General features: G+C 52.7%; 1 protein-coding gene across 2 annotated transcripts in view; it reads right to left on the reverse strand.

Annotated features, from left to right (window-relative positions):
* Nucleotides 1–1,819: 1,819 nt before the first annotated feature.
* EBF4 (early B cell factor 4) overlaps nt 1,820–17,479 on the reverse strand; it is a 52,696-nt gene continuing 37,036 nt past the window's right edge. Inside the window, exons 7-17 of one of the 2 annotated variants that reach the window (XR_002772921.1) lie at nt 13,589–13,670; nt 12,736–12,853; nt 12,512–12,645; nt 12,295–12,421; nt 10,146–10,234; nt 9,953–10,018; nt 9,674–9,851; nt 9,402–9,590; nt 6,041–6,122; nt 2,891–2,966; nt 1,820–2,647 (exon numbers count right to left, since the gene is read on the reverse strand). Coding sequence is in view for 1 of the 2 variants with exons in the window: in XM_003788067.1 (XP_003788115.1) it covers nt 2,896–2,966; nt 6,041–6,238; nt 9,402–9,590; nt 9,674–9,851; nt 9,953–10,018; nt 10,146–10,234; nt 12,295–12,421; nt 12,512–12,645; nt 12,736–12,853; nt 13,589–13,670 (1,252 nt within the window). In the remaining variant the exon portion in view is untranslated. Of the gene's footprint in view, nt 2,648–2,890; nt 2,967–6,040; nt 6,239–9,401; nt 9,591–9,673; nt 9,852–9,952; nt 10,019–10,145; nt 10,235–12,294; nt 12,422–12,511; nt 12,646–12,735; nt 12,854–13,588; nt 13,671–17,479 lie in introns of both variants that reach the window. The other variant, XM_003788067.1, reaches the window with a different exon arrangement.

Below are 17,479 nucleotides of genomic sequence, written 5' to 3' on the forward strand. Positions count from 1 at the left end.
TAGATGAAGACTGGAGGATCAATGTCCTACATCCTTTGCCCCCTGGGTGGGAAAACTCTGAGATGTGTTTGGCACTGTCCCTCTGGCAAGAAACCAACCTATCTCGGGTTCTACTTCTGAGTGACTTAAAACTAAGACATGTAGGAAAGAATATTGTACTAGTCATCTTGGGCTACCATAACAAAATCCCATAGACTGGGTAGCTTAAATCACAGAAATTTATTTTTTCACAGTCCTGGAGGCTGGAAGTCCTAGGTCAAGGTGCCAGTTGATTTGCTTCCTGGTGAGGGCTCTCTTCCTGGCTTGCAGACAGCTGCCTTCTTGCTATGTTCTTCTTACACAGTGAGGAAAGAGATCTGGTGTCTCTCTTCTTTTTGAAACTTTCACTTATCTATTTATTTATTTTTAGACACGGAGTCTCGCTATGTTGCCCAGGCTAGTCTCAAACTCCAGGGCTCAAGTGATCCTCTTGCTTTGCCCTCCCAAGTAGCTGGGACTACAGGCGGGTACCATCATATCTGGCTTTTACTGTTGTTATACACCAGTTCTAGTAGATCAGCTTCTACTGGATCACCTCATTCAAACTTAATCACCTCTTTCAAGGCCTTATCTCCAACACAGTCACATGGGATGTTAGGGTTTCAACATATGAATTTGGGGAGACACAATTTAGATACAATCAGTATTTAGCAAACACTAATTTATTAGGAATGTCTGCTATAGAAGAGGGAGAGGGCAGTTGTTGAGCAGAGGTGTGGGATCGTTGGGATCAGATGGCATGTCTCACTTATATTGACCATGGCACTTGACCCAGCCAAGGAGCTAGAGTGTAACCACTGCCCAGTGACTGCCCATGTCCAGTGCAGATTATAGCTCTGCAGGGACTTGGCTTGGGAAGGCCTGGGCAGTACAGCTCCTCAGAGCACAACAGGCAGGCTTGGTGCTCTATAACATGAACTGCAAGCAGGAACTAAGGGGAGGCCAGGTGTACCTAAGAGTAAGGCAGGATGACCTGTAAGCCCCAGGTGATATAAATCCCAGGGACTGGCCAAAGACACCAGGGAAAGAAGTGGAGGCCTCTGAAAGACAGGATCAGGCCCTGTACCTTGGCCAGTGTGCTTGTCTAAAGGCTTCAGGGCATGGGTGCATGGGCTGGGAAGGGCAGGGTATCCAGAGGCAAGGGGGAGAAAGAGGAAAGGCTGAGGCTTGGGGCTGCACATGGGGCTCACTGTATAGTGGGTCTGAATGGTGGTTTCAGGGTCAGACAGCTAGACCTTTGTCTAGGAGACATGTCTCAGGGGAACAATGGGATTCATCCTAGCAGGGTGGGTAGATGAGAGAAGGGGCCTAGGGGTCTTGCTTCTTTACCACTCCTCCTCTCAATCTCAGGCCTGTGGGAAAGTAGGAGCCTGAGCCTATGGGTGATGGGTGGGGTTGGGATGTGGCTCAGACAGGCAGCCCTGCAGCCTCTGTTATGGACTGATCCTCACTTTGAGCTTCTATGTATCTGGTGGCATTTGGTTTGCTCTGCCCTGGCTCCCAGCAATGTCCTGACAATCCCCACTTTGGCCCTGACCTGACAGCTGGGAATCTGCATCCTCCGTGGCCTGTGCCCCTGACCCAGAGCCCACGTTTTGGGTCCTCAGGCCTGCTAGTCTGCTCCTCTCCTCCATGTACCCACGAGCAGCCATAGAGCAGGGAACACTTACTTAGTTGGACTATGGGGCTGTTAAAAAAGCCCAAGGTACAAGAAGGCTGTCCAAGGGCCTGGTTTCCAAGGGCCCCAGGATAGCTGCTGAACCGCTGAATAAAGCAAACCCACATCAAGGAGGCAAGAGAGGCCAGGTAGCCACCTGCATCTGGTTTATTGTTTTCTCCAAACTTAGCAGAGCAGAGTGTGAGGCCACCTGGGAAGCAGTTGGGCCATTCCATGGGACCAGCCAGAGTTAGTACGTGTCTGGGGCCAGAGTCCATGAGACATCTGTTAGGGATAGACCCCAAATTCTGGGAACCTGGTATCCCCTGTTCTGCCTCCCATGCCCAAAGCCCCCACAGAGAGGCATGATGTTGCAAGCATGAGTGTGCAGTTCTCAAAGGAAGCGGGGACAGCCACAGGGTCCAGTTGGCTGTTGGGGGCTCAATGGGAGCCTGGGTAGGGCTCCTGAGACTTCCGGCACCGCCCTTTCTGCTGGAGAGAAGATGGGATGCTGGGCCAGCTGAGATGGGTCAGATGCAAACAGGACCTTTCCAGGTCACTTCTCCCTGAGCTGTCTTCTTTCCCACGGTCCCCATCCCATGCTCCCCTCACTGGACATCCCCGGTCTGCACAAGATCCATCTCTTTCAGAGGGACTAAGACCCAGCAAGTGAGGCACGGCATCCCAGCACCTCCCTGGGACGCCCCCTACCAAGAGCATTTGCACAGTGCTGGGGCTTCCAAGCAGCCCAAAGGAAGGGAGGCAAGAGGAGCCTGTGGAGTTGGTCCAGGAGGCTTGAGCAGGAGGATGAAGGCCTCTCCCCATGCAGCCTGGGGATTGAGGTCTGCCCGTAGCCCTGGCCCTGCATCTGTCTGTGCTGCCATCCAGGGCGTGGTTGTGAATCCCAGAGGCACCTCCAGTCCAGGCTCTGTGGGGACAATACCCACAGACCTGGTAGGGAGAGAGAGGGAAAGAAGGTCCTGGAGGAAGGCTGGCTGCAAGAGGGCAGGAATCCACTTTTCTCTACCTGGTCAGCTGAGGCCATGAGGGTGAGCTATGTGCCTCTGACAGCTGTCTAGACAGGCTCTGGGGAGGGAGACCCAGACCCCAGTTCCTTATCCCTACTGAGGCCTTCTAGAGAGAGGGCTCCTTTTAGGGCCAGGAGGAAGAGGCAAGACCCAGCCAGACACCTACCGTAATTAGGAGTATGCCAGGCCCTGGAGCCCCCGGGCTGGAGAGTGGAACTTGTCAGAATCCTCAAAAGGCTGGTCTGTGGTAGTTAAGGAGAAGGGAGCCATAAGCCATGTGTTGCCTGGGGACCTTACCTGCCTGTCCCTCTCTGGTCTGGGGACAGCAGGCAGGGCATCTAGCACTGCCTGAAGGCAGTCAGTCACCTCTAGCCCTGGCCTGGGGGGAGCACTCTAATAAGGGGTAAGTACAGCCCAAGCCTTTATTCCCTAGCTTTCCTCAGAGAGATGACTTTGGGTTCCTCTTCCCTGGGCCTGTGGCTTTTGGAGGGCCTGTCTCAGGTTGAGGAAGCAGATGGCCAAGAATCCGGGCAGGGAAGGAAGGCGGCCAGTCACCAGGAGCACTGATTTGTAATAGCTGTAGCAGCCTGCCACCCACATCTACAAAATTCATCACTTCACCACTCCTGCCCCTGCCTGACCCCCTCCCACAGTTCCCTTTGCTGGCAGGGGAAACCAGTGGCCCCCGTGCTCCCCATCCCCTTCACACTCCAAGCTCCAGATACACTTAAGAAAAACTACCCAAAATTTGGAAATCAGGCAAAAAAGGACCCTGAATCCTTTCAAAGTCACCCTAGAGCAGTAATTTTCAACTGATATGCCTTGAAAAATTTTAAATATCATTAATTAAATAATTTTCAAAAGACATTCAAAGCACAGTTAAGTATATTCTTTTTTTTTTTATCAACATAATTTAAGTGTGCTGTGGAAGTTTAACTATAGGTTCAAGTGTGCTGTGAGATAAAAAAAGTTTGAAAAATACTGCCCTAGAACATTATCTAATAAGTCCACTATATTAGGAGTCATGATATTCGGGGGACGTGACTTGTTTGACTTGTTGGTTAGGGCCCAGGCTTTGTTAAATTGGATGTTAACTTGGAGGTTGATACATGACAGACGACTTCCAATTGGTAGAAAAGATAATCCCCAAAGGGAGGCTGCAGATTTACTGCCCTTAGATGTAGTTTACATTGAGTGATATTATTTCAGCCTGTCACATTCTCCTTTACGCGGCTGTCATCCTGTTAGCTCCCTAATAACAACTCAAATAAACCTTTGATGTATATTTGTATGAGCTGTTTTGAGCATTTTGAATATGGGCTCTAACATTCCTCCCGTCCCTACCCACACACCTTCATCCCAAGGTCCCTATCTAGAGCTTTTCTTCCCCACTACAAAGCTCTACTTATTCTTCAATCCCTGTTTGGGCAAGCTCTCCGATGATGGCCCACCCTCAGGATGGTTCACCGACCAGCCTCTTATCTGCCCACCTTCCCTGGCACAAAATTTGTTTACTTGAACCCTCATCATGGGCATGCTGGTGCTATCCAGAGCAGCAGATCCCAGTGGGACAGGGCCACTTCTATCTTCAGAGCAGGGCACAAGCATAGTGCTAAGGAATCACTGGACTGTGTCAGATTCCTCTGTCTACACCCAGTAGGGGCAATTCTCCCAGGCTGTCTGGCTACTGTGTACATTTGTCACCCTTATTTGTCCCCCCAGCCCCAGTGCTTCCCTACTCTTCTTCCATTGTCCAGGGACTCTCTCATATAGGGACTCTGGAGCACAGAGGCCCTACAAGGCACTGTTCACAGCCCGTTCCCTGCCTCAGCATGGAGGCCATCCCACCTGTCCTGCCTTGGATCTAGAGATGACTCTGGGGCTCAAATCACTGGCCTTGCTCTTGTGACAGGCACCTCAGCCAGACCAGCCCCCACAGCACTGGGCACTGGGCACCTGGCTCTAACCAGCCTCTTTCAACCCAGTGCCCAGTTAGGTTAGGATTCCTGTTGAAAACCCCTAGGATTGTGAGATGCTAAGAAGTGTTTAGGGACTCTGGAGCGCTAAGGCTAGCGTCAAGGCCTGCCACCTCCCACCTCCACAGCAGGCTGAGGACACTATGAGAGTGTCTCTTACGCCACCTCGAGGGCATTCCCCAGAAGCAAATCTTAATACACACTGCAAAATATATTTTGTGCTAAATAAATTTGCATTTTCTGTTGCCTAGAAAATTGACAGTGCACTCTAGTACATTAAAGGCTCTGATAAATTCTCCAGACCACTTACCTAATTTGAACACTGATTCTTTCCCAATGACCCATTACTATCCTGGACAATGCCCTGTAAGACATGCTCTAACCTGGCTCTAACCAGTGTCTTTCAGCCCGGCACCCAGTCAGCTGCACTGCAGCCTCTGCCACTGGGTTTGAAGGGTGCCCTTCTGACCCATTTATTCACACAATAATTCTGTTATTAAGTGTCCTGACCTACTAAGTGTCAGGCACTGAGCTAGGTGCTAAACTCTGTATTGAGTCCTAGGGGTTCCTATAGAGACATCACCCTAGCCAGGCACAGAAACACCTGTCAGCTTCTTGGGAAAGACACCCTTTTTCAGCCCTGCCCCAACCACACGTCAGTTGAGACCTGACCTGCCCACATCCTGTGGCCTCCTGCTTCCCCACAATTAGTGCTCCCACTGTCTGCTTGTGAGCTTCTAATGAGCTCTTGGATATGAAAAATTCTGCTGGCTAAAGGTCCTGCCATAAAGTGAGAGAACATCCATTTCATTAATGAGATGCCAGAGGGGTGACTTGGTCTCAATTCCTGATCTGTAAAATGGGGACAGGGAGGCTGGGCTAAGGCTTATCTGTCAGTCCTCTTCTATTCAGTGAGTGTCACAGTCTCTCATGGTGGTGTGTGCTACCCTCTGGTGGACACAGGGAGACATAGGGCACAGGCATGTGGCCCCCATAGGCTTGGCTTCCTCTCGCTCTAAGAGTTGGGTCTTTGCTCTGGGCTTAACTAGATGTGTGGGGACATTGGGTGGTGTCCAGCCCTTCCCCCAATGGGATTTGAGTCTCTTCCCCTTTGCTAGGTGGTCATCTGAGAATATCCAGGGTGGTGACCACCCCAGGCTATGAGGCCCAGGGAAGTGGGGGATCCAGATGGGCCTCCCTGGACTTAGGCAGAACTTCCTGCTTGCCTCCCTCCAGGAAGAGCTGGTCACTAGGGAGTTGGGGAGGAGCAGGCCTCTCTAGCCCAGCTGCTTTGCCAAGGCCCTTCCCAGGGCCACAGCAAGGCAGGGTGGATTTCTCACCTGGAAGCCCCTCCGCATGGGCTCTGGGGCAGGCCTGGGGCGGGGAGCTGGGTGGGCGCAGCACGGGGGCGAAGGCGCTCCTCTGTTTGACGGCAGAGATCATGTTGACAGGCGAGAAGGAGAAGACGCTGGTGGTGGGGGCAGCGGCGGGAAGGGACATGGAGGAGGCAGCCGCCAGCGGGGGACTAGAGGGCATGACTCCGGGGCGGGGCAGGGAGGGGCAGGGGCAGTAGGGAAGGTGATGGGAGACACAACAGGGAGACAGCACCAGAGTGAGCATCTTGGCTGGGGCCCCAGCATGGGCAGTGGGCCCCACATGGGCTGCTGCCCCAGGCTTAGACCTCACTGGGAATTGTGAGGGTCCTGGGCCCGCCTGGCTTCCTAGGGGGTTTCTGGAGGGTTTTGGAGACCCTTTTCTTAGGGCTGGACATCTCCAGGGCCACACTAGGTAAAAATGCAAACAAAACCAGAACATTCAAAGAAACCAGACAGTGGAGGTGCCCCCAAAGATGAGATGAGTAAGAGTTATAATAGGTTAGGATTCCTGTTGAAACCCCCCAGGACTGTGAGACGCTAAGAAGGGTTTAAGGGCTCTGGGGTGCCAAGGTATCAAAGATTGGGGTACTGGGGTGCCAAAAGTGTCAAAGTGCAGTGGTCACAGAAGAGCTGAGGCAAGTAGTCAGGGATGAACTCCAGGGACTTAAACAGGCTTCAGTATTAAGGCCTGTCTGTCCAGGACCACAGCTCATGCAAGCGTCCTACCTTCCTCACAAACGTGCTCTCCTTAGCAACATCCTCAATGTTCAGTCAGGTCCCTGCCACCCCCACCTCCATCCCGGGCACTGCTTCCTTCCAGCTTCCTTGTCATCTCCAGCCTGGGCCTGGAGAATTCCTATATCTCCTTTTTCTGGTTGGTCAATTTTAAAGAAATGTACAGATATCTACATCCTCAAATCTTCCTGTTCTCTAACTCTGCAGCCACCCAGAGGTGTGGCATACTCTCTTGGGAATAGCAAGTTTTCCTGTACGCAGGCTTTACCTGCCCCTTCTTCTTGCAGCCCCCGCTCCTGCCCAGGCATCTCTAGATCCTGCCTTTCTACTTCATCTGAACCCAGTTCCTGCTTAACTATTGGAAGGCCCAGCAAGGCTATGATTTGAGTGTTGTCTAAGCAGCAGGTAATAGGGTTGGGCTGGGGCTTCATAGAAGAAAGTGACATCTTGAGATGACTGGCTCTCACATAACAGCACCCCTCTTTGATACAATGATGACGTCAATAGCTGTCCCTCTTCCAAAAGTTTCCTTTAAATGCTTACTGCTAGATGGGGCACCCCACGGAGGGCTTGAGACTAATGTCAGAAGACTACCATATCTCTCAGAGCCAGGGCTCATAGCCACATTACATAGGACTGACCCTGGGGGAAGTCCAAGGTGTCCCCAGCTGACTCTGGAAGTAGGATTTAAGAAGCTCTGGAAATCTTGATATTCTTGCAGAATAGGGAGACCCCAGGTGGGCTGGCTTCTGCACACTGGGGCAGTGTTCCTCCACTGATGACTGCACTATGTGTGTGGTGGGGAGAGGGGCTGATGTTCCAGTCCCCACTAGTGCTGGCCTAGGGGAAAAGTTTCAAATGCAAGCAGCACCCAAAGAGATGTTGTGAGTGTGCCATCTCAGAACTGAGGGGGAAAGAGGAGCAGGTGAAGACTCGCCTGAGTAAACAGCCAGGAGAGAGAGAGGCCTTCAGAAGGACACCAGAGGGCCATGGCCTATGTAGACTCTGGCTTATGGGGCCTCTGTCCCAGAAGTTGAGCCCAGGCCAAGATGAGAGTGCTAGGCTCAAGCCTGTAGCCACAAAGAACAGCATCCAAGACACAGGTTCCTGGCAAGGAAAGCTAGACAGGTGGCCAGATAGTGTAGACTTCAGTAATGGTGAACACAGGGCAGAGGGGAGGTGAGGGAACTGCAGGCAAAGCCACTGCCAGTTCCTTCTCTGCAACCTTCACCCTTTCTCCAGCTCAGCAGAGTCCCCGGGGAATTTTTTTTTTTTTTTGAGACAGAGCCTCAAGCTGTCCCCCTGGGTAGAGTGCTATGGCATCACAGCTCATAGCAACCTCCAACTCCTAGGCTCAGGCGAGTCTCCTGCCTCAGCCTCCCAAGTAGCTGGGACCACAGGCGCCCGCCACAATGCCCGGCCATTTTTTTTTTGGTTGCAGCCGTCATTGTTGTTTGGTGGGCCCGGACTGGGGATTCGAACCTGCCACCTTAGGTGTATGTGGCTGGCGCCTTAGCCGCTTGAGCCACAGGCGCCGAGCCAGTCCCCAGGGAATTTAGGGACACCCTCTCTCTGACTGAGGTCAAAGTTCTTGCAGGTGAGTGGAGGCGGAGTTATCTACCAAGCTCGGAGCTTTGCACTCAATAGGTGTTTTATAAATGTCTAAGAAATGCTAGGCTAAAAAGAGTCATAAACATGCTGATCTGAGGCTTTGTGCTGGAAGAGATTTGAGGATAGTGTAAACTGGTCACACATAAAACAGTTCTGTGTCACTCACCCATGACACCCAGACATTGCCCACCTAGCTCTGAGCTGCTCTACCCCAAAACGCCAGATGAAAGGTTGGAACCCACATTCAGAGCTAGGACTGCGAAATCATGCACTCTTTCCTAATTCTTTCTGGCTCTTTATGCATAGAGGCACATTCAGATCTAGAACAATCTTAGGCAGGGAGTGGAATTGATCCTATCTTACTGAGAAGCTGAAGTTGGAAGAAGTAACTTGCTGAATGTCAGGCAGCTTCTGATTTGGACACTCAAACTCTGAATCTAGCTTTGTCTAACCACATGGAATTCACTTGTTGTGCGAGATATTGTCGCAGGCAGTCACACCCTCCCACCACCCACCTGGCCTCTTAGTCTTGGTGAGGGAGTGGGGCCCACTGGAAGCCGGCTTCTCAGGAGCCCTGAGTTTCCTCAGATTTCCGGCAGGGGGCGCCAGCCTCCTCCCGAAGTCCCGGAATAAGGTGGAAAGGTCTACCAGGTTACCACCAGACATCCCCCCAGCAACCCCATTACAGGAGGACTGGACAGCTAGGAGCAATGTGTACAGCTGGCGTCAACAAGGAGAGCTAAAGTACTAGAAGTACTCTGGCCGCAGGACCCCGGAATGTGCCACCGAGGGGTAGGGTCGAGGTGCAGGGTCAAGAAGAGGCCACACACAGAGGGCCAGACTTACTCCCGAGGGTTAATCCACTGCAGACCCCTATGGGACTGGCGCTGTACCCCCAGGATGGGCTAAGGGGGTAGGGCTGAGCCCTGTTCTGCTCCCCGGGTCCCAGTCCCTCCCCTCGCTGGCGGGAGACACTCACTGGCGAAAGGCGAGGTGGCCGTGGAACCATTGAGGAAGCTAGGGGACCCAGGCACACCAAGGCCGGCCACGCCTGGCGCGCCGTAGCCGCCAATGCCAGCTCCGAGGCCACTGCCGTAGCTGCTCTGCTGCGAGCCGGGGCTGGGCGCGAACCCGCGGGGAGACGCGCTGCTGCAGCTGCGCGCGTAGCCTGAGAGAGAGCGGCCGTCAGGGGAGCAGCGCTGGAAGGGAAGGGGCAGTCTAGGGGCCTGCAGGGAGGGGCGGCGGACGCACCCGGCTCGGGTCCTGGTGTGGCGTCCCCGACGGCGATGGCCAGCGGACTGCTGAAGGCGTTGATGCCCACGACGGCCGGGTGCGGATGGCTCGGGGCCAGGGGTCCGAGCGGCGCGGGCGCGCGGGGGGCGCTGTACAGAGCCTCGGCCACGTCCGCCGCGCGTTTCAGGAGGAGCTCCTGCGAAGACAAGAGCAGGGCACGGCCGGGGCAGCCGCAGGCACCGGGTGGGGGAGAGCCCCTGGCCCGGCGGCGCTAGGAGGCGAGCCGAGGCGCCATACCTGGTTACTGCTGGGCACTCCGTACAGCGCCTCCGCCAAGTCGGCCGCCCGCTTCAGCAGCACTTCCTGGGGGCAGGGGAAGAGACAGCGGGACGGAGGGGCAGCCCCTGGGGGTGGCCAAGGAGCCCTAGGAAGCCCCTCCTCACTCCCTGGCCCACAGGACACCTCGTCCCCGCCCCACCCCTCTGAGTACCTTGGGCAGCCTCTCGGGGTCTCCAGGGTGTCTGGGAATGACTTTCTGTAGTCTCTGGAACCCGTAGTCAATGGTGGGCTCGTTCAGGGCTGGGGAAAGGGAAAGCGTTTGGAGGACGTCCCCTCCCAGAGAGGGATACAGGGCGCAAAAAGGAGTCAAACGGCAAGTCCAGGAGTCTCCCTGCAGACCCTCTCCACCAAGCCCAGCCAAGTGCCCCGGAAAAGTCCGGGCACACGGGTCAGCGAGGTTGGGGAATTTTCCTCAGCTCCTTAGTTCGTTCGACAAATATTTACTGAGCCAGGCTCTGTGCCAGACTCTTGGCATTAACTCATGCTCTGTACGATCTCATTTGTGATTAGAAAAAAGGGAAATACTATGCACATCCCAGTTTCTACATTCCTAGGGACCAGACTCGCGGGAGAGTTTTCTGTTTGCAGTTGGGTCATATCAGGAGTTTATTATAAAAAAGAAACACATCCCAGGTGGACTTAGAAGCGTCTGACGGTTGAAGGTGTGAATGCACTGCAGGGAAGGGCCTGGCCCACAACCCGGGCTCTCTAGGCGCTCTCCAGCAGTCTTCTCACCCGGCTTCCTATGCCCTCCTTCATCCCCCAGCTGTCCTCCTCCTCCCTCGACCTAAATCACCGATCTCAAAGTCCTACCTTCGTCACTTCTCTCTTTTTTTTTTTTTGGAGACAGAGTCTCACTATGTTGCCCTCTGGAGTGCTGTAGCATCACAGGTCACAGCAACCTCAAACTTTTGGGCTTACGCAATTCTCTTGTTTCAGCCTCCCAAGTAGCTGGGATTACAGGCGCCTGTCACAACGCCAGGCTATTTTTTAGTTGTAGTTGCCATTGTTGTTTGGCAGGCCTGGGCTAGGTTCGAACCCACTAGCACCAGTATATGTAGTTTGCGCCCTAGTCATTGAGCTACAGGCACCAAGCCTTTTTTTTTTTTTTCCTTTTTTGAGACAGACTCTCACTTTGTGACCCTGGGTGGAGTGCTGTGGAGTCACAGCTCACAGAAACCTCAAACTCTTGAGCTCAAGAGATCCTTTGACCTCAGCCTCCCTAGTAGCGCTCACCACAACGCCTTTTTTTTGTTTGTTTTTATTAAGAGACAGGGGTCTCCCTCTGTCTCAGGCTGGTCTCAAACTCTGAGCCTAGAACTTGGAGCTCAGGCAATCCACCCACCTCAGCCTCCCAAAGAAAGGGATTACAGGCGTGAGCCACCATGCCCACCCCTCTAATTTTTTGACTTAGTGAATGTCCCTTGGTTACTCTACCCCACCCCATCCCACCCCAGTCCCGTCCCCACCCCAGCCGCAAAGCAAAAAGCACTTCTGGGTCTTTGCACTTGTCCTTCTCCTGCGACTGCCTTTCCTTCTCCGTGTCTACCTCCCTATTCCTCCCTCCGGTTTCAGTTTAGCCCAGTTCAGCCAACACTCCCTACTCGAGGTTTTGGTTGACAGTCAACCTCTCCACCTTGCGACTGCACCCACCCCACAGTCTCTGCTCAGCCTTTCCCCATTAGACTGGGCGCCCCTGGGGATAAGTAGGGTCTCTATCGAGTGTCCAGAGAAGGGCCTGATAGGGGTGGGGAGTGGGTGAGGAGAAGTGAGTGGGGCCGGGGCAGGAGGATAGACGTGAAGACTCTCCCACCAGTGGTCGTGTAGAGCCGGGACGGGGGATTCCATGCTGCCTCTCCACTTGTGTTGTGTTAATCGCTCTCCCTGGTGCACTGTGTGTGTGTGTGTATGTGCGTGTGCCTGGGAGGGAAGCCTGGGGTGGCTTGGGGGAACAAGAGATCAGGAAAGATCTGGGGAGGAGCCAGCCCATTTGGAAGCATCATTGATGTAAACTTTCCCTTGGAGAGGTTCTAGACCAGGGGAAGGGAGACACTTTGGTCAGAAAGTCCGAGGCAGAGAGGGAATGTTGGGGAGGGTGGGGACTCGGAGCCCAGAAAGGGACTGAGCAGACAGAGGCCAGAGAGGGAAATCTAAGGCCAGTCACATGTCTGGCGTGCAGAACGACCGCCTGGGGGCGTGGCCACACCGCAGACCTGCTAACTCCGAAAACCCAAATTGCTGCGTTGGGCGGGGCTTCCTAGGAGGAGTTTAGACCTCCCCTCCCCCACGTGACTGCTTACCTGTGTAGACAAAGCGGCCGGGGGCTCCTTTGCAAAATTGCTTGGACTTGTAGGAGAGGGTCACTTCCACCACCCCGGGGATGTGCCGTGGGGGCGTCTGCACCCGGATGGCGTGGGGCGTGATTAACTGCGAGGGGAGAGGGGAGGCCTGCAGGTCCCATCCGGGCGAGGGGAGGGCCCCGAGAACCCGAGGGAGACTGGCGGGGTGCTGGCCCACCTCACTCCACACAAGCACGTTTCCAAACACGACCTGCAACCCGTCGAAGAAGTTGTCCCCGATGACAATGACGGTGGCGCCGCCCGTGGTCCAGCCCTCCCCGGGGCTGATGGCCTTGATGCAGGGGGTGGCAGCTGGGGGGTAGGAGAGGACCCAAGTCAGGGACCACGCCAAGGTGAGGGCTGGGGACTGGCTGGACTCACGGCGCGGGTGTGGGTCCTGACCTTCAGAGGGATCCAGACGGCGCGCCCTGCGGCCATGCTTGGAGTTGTTGTGCACAAACATGTTGTCAGACACGGCCAGCACGTGTCCATCCACACTCACCGTCGTGGACACCACCACCTGCGGGAAGAGCGGAGCCAGCCTGGCTGGAGGCTTCTGGAGCTTCCCGGGAGGGGAATGTGTGGGGAAGCTACAGCTTGAGACCTGTAGCTGGATGCTGGAATTTAGGGTCACTGGTGGGCTCAATCCTAGGGGCTTAGCTGGTGGAAGGGGGCCAGCAGGATCATGTGACACCCTAAATGAACTGATTGTCCCCCTACAACAGCTCTCCAAATATCCCTGAAAAAACTCTGGCTCCCTGGGCAAAGAGTGGCTACTGTTTTTGCAAACATAGAAATTCTAGGCTATATCCACAGGGCCCCAAGGAAGGAATGGGGTCTTAGGCAAGTGAGTACTGTGAAAACCATGGGCAGGAGCCCCTGCCCTGTTCCTGGGAGGAACTGGAGCTGCCTTCTTCTCCCAACCCCCTGCACTGGGAGGGGTGTGCAGGTTGGGGATGTGCTAAGGGCAGCTGCTCTCTGCTTCACGCTATGCAAATTGCCTGGGTCGTTAATCATGTAAAAATGTCACAATTAGCATCTTCTTAAGTGGGACTCTAATGAAGCCTCCCTTGGCAGCCAGCATAAGTTGAGATAGAGCTGCCCCACCCCCAGCAGGCACCAGGCCTGGAGGCACTGGGCTGGGCAGAGATCTGCTCTGGGGGCCTTCCCTAGGGTGGCAAGATCACAGCCTTTCCCCCACTCCACTATCAGGAAAGGGTGAGTTTGCAGGGAGGAACCCCTTCTCCAGACCCACCTGGAAGCGCCGCATATCTCGGGGATTCCCTGCATTCTTCAGGCAGTTCTGGTTGCATTTGAGGAAGAACTTGAGGAAGAATCTGAAACAGTGTGGTCAGTGGACTCAGGGGTCTGGGGCTTCTGGAAACAGATGAACATCTAACTGCTCCCTGCCATGCCCCTTTCTGGTATAGTGACTTCCCTCTGCCTGCTCACACACGGGCGCAAACCCCATATTCCCATCACCAGCTGCATATACACAGGATACCTGATACACACCAAACAGACCCATCACAATGCCTGCTTCATTACACAGAACCAGCCCCTTACATGCCATGCACAGATCACAGTGCTTATTTATCTCACAAAGTGTATGTTTATTACACCCACACAAGGTATATTTATCCATTATAAGAGTATGTCCACTATATATACTATATGTATCTACTACTCATAAATTATACCCAACATACTGCACCCCTATCACATATACTGTGTATATTCCACACACAGCAGGTACTCATACTTACCCAATGCAAACTTATCACACACTGCATGTACACTCATTATAAACAGTATATCCATTATAAACAATGTATATGCCTTAGGCACTATTACTCATAAAATATAGCCATTATGCACACTGCAGGTATAATCGTCACAGAAGCTTATACAATGTGTAATCCACATAAGCCTATATGCATTACACATATGGTATACTAATCTGTACCCACCATGCGCAATGTACGCCCATCCTACACGGTGTATTTTAGGTTTTCTATATGATTTTCTAAATATAGTCATTTGCAAATACTATATAGCTATGCCATATAGCAGCTCCCCCCCCAGGATGCCCCCAGCAAATGCCCCCTGTACTTTCTGTATGCATTATAAATATAGCAAAAGCTTAATCACACAGAGCACATGCCTGCCATATACACATGGTGCATCTGTCAGACTCGTGGTATAGACACATAGTGAGTGTCTTCTTTTTCACATATAGTAATTGGAAAAAAGCACAGTATGTGCATTGATGAAGATGCTGTCTGTAAAAACACATGAGCATTTGGTCCTCCAATCCTTCCAGGCAGCTGGCTGAGAGGGTGGGGTCTGCCCCTACCAGTAACCATGGACGGCTATTGTACTCTTGGTAAGCTCAGATATGATCAATAGCTACCTGCCTTCGCTTCTATAGGACTCTGTGAGCATCCAGAGAGATGCCCTTTACAAACCCATCTAGAGTGCAGGCCAGGCTAGGTGGCTCACGACTGTAGTCTTAGCACTCTAGGAGGCTAAGGTGGGAGGATCCCTTGAGCTCAGGAGTTTGAAACCAGCCTGAGCAAGGGCAAGACCCCTATCTCTACTAAAAATAGAAAAACTAGCCGGGCTTTTCGAAACTACTACACCCAGTAGCTGCTACTTGGGGGACTGAGGCCAGAGGGTTGCTCGAGCCCAGGAGTTTGAGGTTGCTGTGAGCTATCCTGCCATGGCACTATACCCAGGGCAACAGAGTGAGACTGTGTCAAAAAAAAAGAAAGAAAGAAAAGAAAGAAAGAAAGAACTAGCCAGGCATCATGTAACTGGGGAGGCTGAGGCAAGAGGATCACCTGAGCCCAAGAGATTGAGATTGCAATGAGCTATGATAACACCATGGCACTATATGCAGGGCAACAGAGTGAGATTCTATCTCAAAAAAAGCCCAAAATATATGGGTGGTGCCTGTGGCTCAGTGAGTAGGGCGTTGGCCCCATATACTGAGGGTGGCTGGTTCGAACCCAGCCCTGGCCAAACTACAACAAAAAAATAGCTGGGTGTTGTGGTGGGTGCTTGTAGTCCCAGCTACTCAGGAGGCTGAGGCAAGAGAATCACCTAAGCCTAAGAGCTGGAGGTTGCTGTGAGCTGTGATGCCACAGCGCTCTACTGAGGGCAACAAAGTGAGACTGTGTCTCTAAAAAAAAAAAAAGATATATATATACATGTATATATATATACATGTACATATATATACACACAACAAACAAACAAACAAAAACCACCAAACTGTAGAGCACAGAGCTAAAATCTGCCGTGGCTCCTGGGTGACATGTGGCACAACCTCCTGGGCCATTGTCTGAGTTCCTCTGGTTAGCTTCCTCATTTTACCTCCACCCATTTGGGAGGGATTTATACTATACTATGTATGTGCTAATGTAAATAGTATGTAAGGGTCCAACACCACAGGGTGGACCTTTAACTACTGTATAGTTACTTATGTGCTGTTTATATACCCCAAATTTGAATATTCATTTAATTCCCCAGAGTTGCCTCCAAAGTCTGTAAACACGAAATTTACATTCAAAGGTAGCTTTGTTACAGGCCCTGAAGATCTTGTCCTTAAAAAGAAGGTCTCCAAAGGCAGGGAGGAGTGAGCACCAGCTCTGGACAGAGGTGTGCCAAAGGGGATGGCCCCTCATTGGGAGCTAGTGGCGCTCACTTTCCTGGAGATGTGGGTCCCCTGTGACCCTACCTCTGTTCACACTGCTGACCCCTCTGCACTTGTCATATTCCCCCACCCAATGGCCACTCCCTTTATTTTCCTTTCCATAAAGTCATTAGATCAGTGCACATTTCCATCCACAGTGGACGCCACCCGGAAGTCCTTTTACATAGTGTAGACCTTGGTACACCCCTATAGAGCAATCCAAGGTGCATATACCTCATGGGATCCCAACAGTGCACACCCACAGTGTACACTCTCCATTTTCCCCCAAGGGATACCTGCAGTGCAGACAGCTTATGTAGTCACCAAAGTGTAGACATCATAGGACCCTGTAGGTCATCCCAAGGTGCAAACACTTCCAATGCTCCCAAATAGTATATACCCAAATAGTCTAGACACATTTATGCCATAGTAGTCACTCTCTACACCCCTTATGACACTCCATGATGTAAATGCCCTTACAGCCACAGTAGTCACCTCACACATGTCCTACACTCATACCTGACATAGAGTATAGATGCCCTAATCATACACAGTGCAAACCAGTTCATTTAAATTCACTACTCATGGGCTCAGTCCTTTATCATGTTCTGAAAGGAGGGAAAAACACAAGGATGGGACATAGTCCCTGTCCTGAAGAGGATTAATGCTAACTTGGATACTACTGATAATGCAACAAGCATGGGAGTACCCCAAAAGATGACACACTCTTCCCGTACATCACACATGTGCCCTGCCACTGTACCAAACCCCACTCCCAAACCCGCGTGAATCAAGGGGAAGGATCTCTGAGATGGGGCCAAGATGTGACCTAGGGTAGATAAATCCTTCTGTATCTGTGAACCAGAGTAGCCATCGACGGCTGCCAGTCCTGCCCCTGTGACATCCTTTACTTCCCACTCCTAAGGCTGCTGTTTCCCAGCAGGGTCCTAGTCCCTCACTGGCCCTTCCTCAAGCCATTGGTCAGCAGGTCTCCTCACGCTGTCCCTTTCTAGTATAGGTCCCATTTGTGCTTGGGATCAACACCAATTTACCACTCGGTCTGTCCAGCCTTTTCTAGCCACTCTAAGCTTCAAGGACCATCTGTTCTTGGGAGCCCTGCCAGCACCTTCATCCATGCAGACTTTTCTGGATGAGTAAGAAGCACTCAGCACAAGGCCTGGGCCCATCACGAGGTGCTGAGGGTCAGTCCCTTTCCCCCTTCCCTCTGGGGCTCAGAGAGCTAGCACAGGGTGGTGGATGCCATCAGTGCTGAAACCTCAGCCTCTTCCAGCGGGTCGTCCACAAGCTGCTCCCAGTCTGAGAGCCTGCAGCCTCCCAGTCTGAGGCCAAGACAGTGGGTATGTCCTTCAGGGAAACTGCGGCTACTGCTGGCCACCCTGCCAGCCTGAGGAGTGTGAAGAAAATGATCTGCAACTTGGAAACAAGGCA

This window comes from Otolemur garnettii, unplaced genomic scaffold (assembly GCF_000181295.1).
Source record: "Otolemur garnettii isolate 467f Iridium unplaced genomic scaffold, OtoGar3 scaffold00025, whole genome shotgun sequence".
Classification (NCBI taxonomy): domain Eukaryota; kingdom Metazoa; phylum Chordata; class Mammalia; order Primates; family Galagidae; genus Otolemur; species Otolemur garnettii.